A 10,164-nucleotide genomic window follows, 5' to 3' on the forward strand; every position below is an offset into this window, starting at 1 on the left:
ATGGAGGTCCAAGAGTTTCCCGTAATAGCAGAATACAAGAAAGGCACGGGTGTCACTCCTGAAGATGTAGCCATGATTCGGAAGTGGTTGCAAACTCAACCACATCTACCAGAAAAATATATTACAGGTAAGTATTTATTTATTTACTTCTGCATGTTTTATTCAAGCTATTAGAATAAAAAAAAAACGAAAAAGAAACATTTAAGGTACTTAGGTAAAGACATAATATTATCGTAATAAAAATCCCTTCGTACCTTTCAGGAATAGTTTTGAGTGCAAAAGTTAATTTCTATTAACATCAGCTAAACCATTATTTTACATGCTTTGCCATAAACATCGTGTATATAGGAATGAATTACATCATCATCACTACATGTATATAGTATAGTATTAACTAGGGATGTAACGATACCGATACCGATGCCGATATATCGGCCGATATATCGGCAAGCCGATATATCGGTATCGCCGATAATAAATCAACCGATACCGATATTTTTTTATTAAATTCTTTCTTTTCTTTTATGTTTTTGCATTGTATTCATTCATATTGTTTTATTTCTGTTTCTGTAATAGTGTTAAGGAAGAGCGGAACCTCTTGACACAAGCATTTTATTTGCTTACTAGGAGTGTTCCAATCACAAATTTGTTTATGTAAAGGAAAGAAATAAAAAGTTTGGAAAATCCAAAAGTGCACGACTCATAATGCTCATTTAATTATGAAAAAATATAAAAAAAAACTTATTGTAGTTTTCGTTTTTTATTAATTGCAATTAAACGACACTGAATTAATTAATCATTCGCATTCAGTGACCTACAATCGTCGATTAGAATATTAAAAAAAAAATTTAACTCAAATGATGGATTTTTTCACAAGTTTATAGTGTTTTCAGGTTTCATACATGATGGACAGGAAAATTTTTTGACCTATTTCGGTGTTTTTTTCCAATTCTATTGAAGTAAATCAATTTTTAAAAAGTATGGGATTAATCTCCATTAAATTATCTCGACAATAGTATGCAAAATATCTTGATATCGTGAACTAACAAGGCTATAATAGTAAGAATAGCTGCAAAAATGAGGCGAAAAAAATTTTTCGATCGTAAAGCACTCTCTGATGCTTCACATCATGAGTCGTGCAATAATTTTGAATTTTTTTAATTTTTAACGTGATAACGTTTTTTAAATCGTTTTAGTCGGGTGACATGTTCATAAACTTGTGTCACACCAAAACCTCACTAGCGTGATCGCAGGTATAACGAGAGAGAGACGGACCGATCTCCCGTTTCATCTCGAGCGCTGCCACTGCATTATGTTATCACGTAAACATCTCGATCGTAAACCTACTTTACAAACAACCATTTTTTTTGATATCAAATAATTCAAAAATCCGCGCCCAATGAACGATGCGGGAGGCCGCCCGCGCGTGCAATCTTTGTTTTCTGAAAAAACTCTACCAATATTATAGTAAACTTTTATTAGGTACTGATTGTATGTGTATTACTTAAAGTTTAACTGACTTCGTAAAATAATAATACTAAAATAAATGGTTTTGTTGTTTTTTGATTTGACATTTTTATTTAAAAGAATACGATTAACAGTTGTCTCTGTTAAATGTTGGTAACTTTTTATGCATAATTCACTATTTATTTTTCTACCAAGCCATCGATATCGGTATCGGTATCGGTATCGCCGATACATTACTACAAATATCGGTATCGGTATCGTATCGGCAAAATCATGTATCGTTACATCCCTAGTATTAACGTAGTATATTATTATTAGTCTGTGGTATTAGTATCATCACTACATAGTATAAAACAAAGTCGCTTTCTCTGTCCCTATGTCCCTTTGTACGCTTAAATCTTTGAAACTACGCAACGGATTTTGATGCGGTTTTTTTAATAGATAGAGTGATGCAAGAGGAAGGTTTATATGTATAATAACATCCATTAAATAGTGGAGAAGTACTGTTATTTTTGAGGTTTTTAATGTGATGTCGTAAAAAATTGCATTTTTGCCGCTTACATTGCAAACGCAGGCTGAACCTTTTTTTTTTTTTTTTTTATAGTGGGGAAATCTTCCAAAGATAGCCTACGAGTTTTATCAAAATAATGTACTAAGTATTATACACATTGAAAAGGTCTACAGAAAAGTCCGCGATGGTATATGTCTATCTCTTATGGATAACCCACAATAACTTTTTTTAGTCATTTACTTTTTACGACCAATAATGGCTAATTTTCGAAGCGATTTTCACCAATACAGCATTAATCCTTAACCAATTAAATACCTTGAATACATTGTTCATTTAATATAGATCTATATGGCCCTTTACACCGTATGATTTAAGTGAATATTTTCGAAGATATTACAGATTTAAAAATTGCGGGACGTAGCGTTTGCGGCGGTACCGGCCGGCCGCCCGGCTATATATTTTATACCCGTGCGAATCCGGAGCGGGCCGCTATGTTTTTATATACAACGTTCACAGTTTTTCTGTAGTGTATTTAGTATCAGCATTGCACCCGTGCGAAGCCGGGGCGGGTCGCTAGTCTATTATAAAATATAAATATATGGCATGGTCTAAACTCTAAACCATATATATGGTTCAAAAATGCTCTCATTATAATTGAGCGAGATCGGTAAAATAATTAGGTAGGTACAAATAAAATCAAAATATCGGTATTTCAATATTTATGTGTAACAAAATTTCAGATTTAGACATCATCCATGCCTATTACAGTTGCAACAATAGCATTGAAGTCGCCAAACAATTAATGGATCTAAATTATTCTTTACGAACGCTCTTCACATCGTATTTCAAGGATCGTGTATTTGACTCCAAAATGGAGGGGATTTTACAAAGACAGTATGTATTATGAGTTAATTTAAAATTAGACAAAAAAAACAGAAGATCTTAGATAAGTATTAATAAATAAGTATTAATACGACGAAGGTTTTCGTGTTTTACCAGAGTGAAATTTATGAAAGTATAAGACCGAATTCAGGACCCCAATTTGATATTGCTAAATGTCTTCAAAAATTTGTATATTAAATCGGAATATTTAATAATTTTCTATTCTTATACCTACAACAAGATCTAAAAAAAATTGCTCTTGAATAATTTTCAACTTGTTAATATTTTTTCAGGTTATTCGTGTTCCTCCCTCGAAAATCAAGAGACGGTAATACAATTTTGTACACCCATGGATTGAATACTGACCCGAGTTTATTTGATGTCGCTGATTATATGAAGTAAGCAACATTATTAATAGGTCATATATTTTATTTTCGATATTGATTTTAATTTTTGATTTTAAGGAAAAACTTACCAAATCTCTATGAAATTTCAAGCTTCGGTTGCTGGGGTGAATTTTTTAACCCTGATAACTGACTTTAAGAAGGATATCGTTTATTTGTATATTTCTATTTAGTTTTTTTATTTAGTCAGCCATATAGTCATGATAATAAAACAAACCCAAATCCTTATTTTTTTAATTTATAAATGACTTCACGGATATTTTTAGGGCGTTCTTCTTAACTATAGACTTCTGGCAATACGAATGTGGAACAGCCCCAGGCCTGGAGCTGGTGGTCAACTTCGAAAATTACACCATGAGCCATGCGCCGAAAATGGACCTTAAAAACTTACAGCAGTTCTTGTATTATGTACAGGTTAGTTTCTTTTCTATGTCTATTCTAAAAATTTTATACTTTCTACCTTTGTACAAGTAAAATAACATTATTTCGGAAAACTGACATTTTTTTTACTCTATCTACTATTTCTAGACTATTTCGTATTTCCCACAAATTTTCCCAGGCAGAACTCATAATATTATGTTGATGAACGATAAGTATGTAGCTTAAAAGTAATAATAAATATGAGCTAGAAATCAGATAAACATTTTGATCAGTCAAAACTATACAGTGTATATGAAACCTGTTGTATGAAAATGTTGGCAGTATTCACTTATAATACAAGAGCTTCAAAATTATCGGGTATTTTCCGATAGGTTCGTTGCAAACAAATGAAGGAGTCAAGTTTTTCACTTATAATACCACAAGAGAAAAAATTATCAGTATAATACCATGTAGGTTGTACCACGTGACGTCGAATGGTGCAATTCTATTGGTCGATATTTGGGTTGGAAAAATAATCATGGAAATATATGTATAATATAGTATTAGGTCCATTGAAATGTTAGGTACATTTTTTAGGCCTAACCTTGCGTTTTTTAGAGGACGCAATTTTATTTTTTTGATATGTAGGGGGGGTCAGTGTGAAGCTAAAACCAAGTTTGTGGGGTCGCCACCCTTGTCCCACGGCCGCCATCTTGAAAATAGCGGTTGAAATTGTTTTTACAATAAGGGCCGATTTTTCAAAGCTTGGATAAAACTTATTCGTCGAATAATGTACAAAACTACCATTTTAAAAACGTATTCTAATTGCCCGTATTTGACAGTTTACGTGACATTTTAATATTATCGTGTAATACTTTACTGGACGGATAAGTTTTATCCAAGCATTGAAAAATCGGCCCTAAATCTCTTAAACTATTTATTTGATAAAAAAAATTGTTAACATTATTTGTTGCAAATTAAATTCTCTACAATTTTGTTCCAGTAACTTTTTGTCGTAGATCTATAAATAAAAAAGAAATAAGAGCTAGTTATACAGAAATTAGAGCTAGTTATACAGGGTTACTGGTAATTAGACCGGATCCTTTTAAGAGGTGGTAGAGGAGGTTATTTGCAACAATTAGACTGCATATTGTTATATCCGGAAATGGCTCATTTTTGAGATATTATTTTTTTAATATTCTTTTAAGAAAATCCAGTTTCACTACTTTAAAGTTAAATTTTAAAAAAAAAACTATGAATCGATTTTAATTTTCTTTACAGTTTTAGAGAAACCTTGTTATACCTCTTAACACGTTCGCTGCGGCACAGATATATCTGTACTTTCCATTACTGCGTTACGGGTCGTTTTAAACCTTGTCCTATACCAGAGATTGTGGCGGCACGAGGCATATTAAACCCCACCGCCCGTAGGAGACCAAAATCCTTTTTTTGGCGCCAAATAAGACAAAGTGTGCGGCTTTTGTCGTGATTATTATTAACAATGAGTTCATTATCCTAAATCTACCGTCGCCCGTGGTTAGATTAGTTAGTTTAGATTCTATGGGTAAAATAAAATGTGGGGTCTGATGTACCCCATACCGCACTGAACAATAGCAGTTTTTCATATAATTTAGTGATGGGAAAAGAAATATCGATTTTATTTAATTGTATTTATTTATCAAACTTATGGATGTTTTTTATTAAAACAGGCCAAACCAGAATATTGTTTACAACCAGTGCATTCTGTGAGAATTTCCTTTACTTTTTTTGTCGGCTTCACGACTTGTTAAGAAGATGCGGAGTTTTTTGTAACATCCTACACATCTCCTCTTCTTTGATCCCTTTAAGAGATGATGTGCCTTGCTTGTTGGCTTGTTGACTTGGGCAAGAGTTAAATTTTGATGAGCCATACACCGATTGCCGGGTGTTTTGGATTTGCCGCTAGTTGATTCAATGAACAAACACGCTAATAGTAATCATGATTATCAACATATTTGAAGAAAGTTACTCAACATGTCACATTCACGTTTCTATTAACGATATTTATTATAACGAGTAGTTTGAAAATTAGGTACCTGTATCCACATTCAAGTCCTTCTTTGTAAAAGCTTCAATAAGTTGTTCCACAAATAGTCTCGAATGCATTGCACAACACTAACCGCGTGAAGCTAGCTTAGGGTGCGGTACGAGGTACGCGGTGGTACGAGGTGTTCGCAACCTCGTTCCGCACTGTGTTAGAATTTTTATTTGTTCAGTGCGGCACGAGGTCTAAGAAACCCGGTATTAAGGTCGGTATACCATTGAACTAGGAATCAATAGCACATCTCAGATATATAGATATCACTTTCCTACACTGAACCAGATGGAAGTTATGCCTCCCGCACGACAGAGAAGTTTAAGTTTTTTCCTACCGCTATAACGACGAGACACGGACAGGGTGTTTCAAGCCCTGTTTCGCAGCGAACGTGTTAATAATAAATAATAATAGCGTACTAATGTGGATCCATCTAGAAACTAGAGGCGGTTTCATTTTTTTTTAATAATTTTCGGAACTTGGTTTACAAAAACATTAATTATTTTCTCCAAAAAACATCTACAATTCTTCAGCTATCTAACGACGTAAAAAAATTGGCACTTTGTTGCACAGTTGCAGAAATAATGCGATAACAAAAGATTCAAGTAGAGACATTGGCAAGTAGAGACAAGGGCTACTTTGTCTAAAGAAAGGTATCCATGAGAGGTTGTTATGAAAGAAATACTTTCTGAATGTGACTTATTTTATTTTGAATTAATAAAAGATTAGAAGATGTAATTGGTATTATTTACTACTTTTACAGCTTATTTTCAAAATGTGAGCCACTATTTTGAATACAGAGACGCATACGTTTGCGTAAATTGCTTTCAACAACGCTTGTCTTTAAATTAATTTTCATTTTTTCATATATTTTTTTTCATATATTCAAAAAATATGAAACCACCTCTAGTTTCTAGATGGATCCACATTAGTACGCTATTATTATTTATTATTAAGAGGTATAACAAGGTTTCTCTAAAACTGTAAAGAAAATTAAAATCGATTCATATTTTTTTTTTTATTTAATTTTAAAGTAGTGAAACTGGATTTTTTTAAAAAAATATTAAAAAATAATATCTCAAAAATGAGCCATTTCCGGATATAACAATGTACAGTCAAATTGTTGCAAATAACCTCCCCTACCACCTCTTAAAAGGATCCGGTCTAATTACCAGTAGCCCTGTATCTTCTTCTTATATATAAAAATGAATCGCAAAATGTGTTGGTAAGCGCATAACTCGAGAACGGCTGAACCGATTTCGATAATTCTTTTTTTATTATATTCCTTGAAGTACGCGGATGGTTTTTATGTAGAGAAAACGTAAATATGTACCACGGGCGAAGCCGGGGCGGACCGCTAGTATTTCAATAAAACTTTTATTTATCATTTTACGAAGAAATGGTATTAGACCATTTTTGTAGATTGTTTTTCGAGGAACAACTTTTATACATATACAACATTTTTTCATCAAGTGATAAGGTTTGACAGCACTCTGAAGTGAGTACTATTTTTCAGTTAGTTTTTGAAGATCTAATGTTCTGTTAGTAATAAACTCAAATTCAAACATTTATTCAATTAGACTTCTTCTAGAAGCACTTTTGAATCGTCAAATGAATTTTCAAAATGTTTTTACCACAGCTCAGATTTACACTCAGTCTTAAAGAAAATTTCATTTCAGTGAATCGTCAAATGAATTTTCAAACCACAGCTCAGATTTACACTCAGTCAAAGAAAATTTCACATATTTCAGAAAGCAATACCAATAAAACTGAAGATGATACACTTACTGAATTCGCCGCCATTCATCGAGAGGCTGATGAATATCATGAAGCCATTTATTGCAAATGAACTAATGGATATTGTTGTACCACACTCCGAGGGATTTAAGACTTTAAAAGAATATATTCCAATTGAAGCCTTTCCGAAGGAAGTTGGGGGAAATAATAAGCCGCTAGATGAATTACTTGGTAAGGGTTGAATCATGATTGAATAAAGATAAATGGATAAACATGTCACACATAATTCAGAATAGAGTTTGCGAATCCTTAAAAAAAAGACGGGTTGCACTGGGGGAGTGCCGGCAGAAGTGAAAACTTGATTATTAACGTTCAGCATGTTTGATATTTTGGAATGGTATCCGTCTTACGCATGGAATATAAGGGCAAAAAAAAATCCGTCTTACGCTTTTTCGATCAGGCCACGTGTCCTGACGCGAGTTTAAGATTTTATACCCAACGCCGCTAAAGAAGTTTTCACTTCAAAAATTGCTAAATTTTTAATGTATTTAACTAAGTAGTTATTTGAAATAATATTATCATAAAAATTTACTGAGAAAATATAAGCCATATACATTATTCATATATAAGACGAATATAAAATCCATCCTCAGTAAAATACATTAAAAAGGAATATTCAATATTATTAGTTAAACTGTATTTAGTTGTATAAAAATGATCCCTGATTTGCATTTTAATAAATACGATAATTTTATAGTATAATATAACAAAATATATCTTTGCATTAATTGATTTCGTTTTATTTCCAGATGATGTATTAAATAAGTTGCGAGCGAACAAAGCTTTCTTCGATAATGAAAATAAGAAGAGAGTGGTGGAATCCCTGAGGCCTGGCAAACCGAAAACTTACACAGACATATTTGGGGGTGTAGAAGGGTCTTTTAAAAAACTTGATATTGATTAGTAAATTATTTATAACACTAATTGGTATTATTTAATCTGCGTAACGTAACGGCACCAGTCTTGTACAGATTAAGGAAAAAATTGAAGTTTTTTGCAAATTTCTCGTAGGTTTTTTAACTTTATTGGATATTGTTTAGTAATACCTTTAGTTCTATCACTTCTATGTTAGTTTAACGTAACCAATGTTAGAAAAAAGATTACAATGCATAAATAATGAAGTTATTTATAAATTAAAAAACCACTTCTTTGCACCAGTGTTGGACAGTGAAAAATCTAATGATGGACACCCAGTTTTGGACAACATCCAGTTATGAACACCCATTTATGGACTGTACCTAATGTCGTTTCTCCAGTTATTTACACTTGGGGAAGACTTATAGAATCTTGAAAATGATGATTGGAATACAATAAATCGGGGATGTATTTATAAAAAATAATACTTATTAATTATTTTGCATACTTATAATATTTAAAACAGTCTTAATTTCCATTTTCTAGGCAAAAATTGGACAAATGCATCGTTAAATACGAGTTATGTCCGTTAAGAAACACCAATATGGTCTTTTTTCTCAATAAGTCAGGGATGAAAAATATAACTAAAAAAAGTACTGCCATTCCATCCATTTTGGGACTTCTTCTTCTTCGTCATATCACTCTAGGGGGGTAGATGTTACCCGCTTCACGATGTTCCGCCATATCTCTCTGTTTCCTGGCATTCCGCTACACTCGTGAAGTGAATCGCCAATCTGAATCCGCCAGCAGCCTTGATCTGATCGGTCCATCGATATGGATTCCAAATTTTAGCACGAGGCAAAAAGCTTTTTTTAACTGTTGTCAAGATGGTGTGGATGAAATTTGAGCGTGTGTGCTATATGGTGGTGGAATTTAGCAGCAGACAACGATCCAAACAGTTCATCAGAGAACTCTCTATGATAGATGCGTTACAATACGCATAAGTATGCGACTTCTCTACGCAGTGATAGAGAATGAAGCCGAGAACGAGTCGCACAGCACATAATGACCCATTGTTCTAAAATATATTCTTCATGTTTAGATAGATATTATGATGTTGGACCCATTAGTGTAATTTTAACAAAAAATATCAATGTCCATTATAGGAACCAAAGCAAATCCAGTCATGGACAATTGTTGTACAATATTTGAACCCTTTGTTTGAAATGCTCGTGATAGGTATATTATTAATCAGAAAGAAAAGACAATACAGAAAAGCGCATGTAATTAATACCTTTAAAAAAAGTTTATTTTCGACATATGTCCATAAATGGATATATCCATAGAATTAAATCCAGTTATGGACACTGATGAATTTTATTTAAACAACATAACCTATCATGATACTAAATCGTGTAATATTTCGTACACTTAACTACTATAAATAAAAGTAATATCAAATTTTGCTGACATTTATACAAAAATTTTTATAACCAAAATTGTGTCCTCACTTCCTTAAGGATTTTCTTAGTAAAAACGGATTTCTTCGAAACGAGTCGCAGCAACTAAATATAACGTTCTGCCATCTTCAAACATTTTGGCCGAATAAGATGAAATGTCGTATTTTGATAGCTTATGAACCAAACTTGTATTTTAAGTATTGCCAAATTATATATAACGTTAATTTTGGTCTTAATATTTAAATTTAATATTTATTTTGTCCATTACTGGATGCTTGTCCACGACTGGTGCCGTTACCTTAATATAAAAACATTCATTATATCTATACGTAGGTAATAACTCAGGCCCCGGAA

At 32.6% G+C, this 10,164-nt stretch overlaps 1 protein-coding gene across 1 annotated transcript; it reads left to right on the forward strand.

Moving 5' to 3' along the window:
• Positions 1-8,410, forward strand: LOC149899317 (alpha-tocopherol transfer protein-like). The gene is made up of 6 exons (XM_090114354.1): positions 1-127; positions 2,719-2,872; positions 3,154-3,258; positions 3,531-3,678; positions 7,450-7,666; positions 8,245-8,410. Exons 1-6 carry the CDS (start codon positions 1-3, stop codon positions 8,397-8,399), a joined length of 906 nt encoding a protein of 301 aa, XP_089970480.1. The 3' UTR covers positions 8,400-8,410.
• Positions 8,411-10,164: the final 1,754 nt, after the last annotated feature.

The sequence above is a fragment of the Colias eurytheme genome, chromosome 21 (genome assembly GCF_061535395.1).
Source record: "Colias eurytheme isolate Ceu_HAF_F1 chromosome 21, ilColEury1 Martin Lab GWU primary, whole genome shotgun sequence".
In the NCBI taxonomy this organism is placed as follows: Eukaryota; Metazoa; Arthropoda; class Insecta; order Lepidoptera; family Pieridae; genus Colias; species Colias eurytheme.

What these genes read in the sequence shown, in the direction of transcription:
- LOC149899317 (XM_090114354.1), top strand. Translation starts at nt 1, where the DNA reads ATGGAGGTCCAAGAGTTTCCCGTAATAGCAGAATACAAGAAAGGCACG. An exon ending in GAGGGGATTTTACAAAGACA is followed by an intron (nt 2,873 to 3,153) that starts GTATGTATTATG and finishes ATATTTTTTCAG; the next exon opens with GTTATTCGTGTTCCTCCCTC. An exon ending in GATGTCGCTGATTATATGAA is followed by an intron (nt 3,259 to 3,530) that starts GTAAGCAACATT and finishes GGATATTTTTAG; the next exon opens with GGCGTTCTTCTTAACTATAG.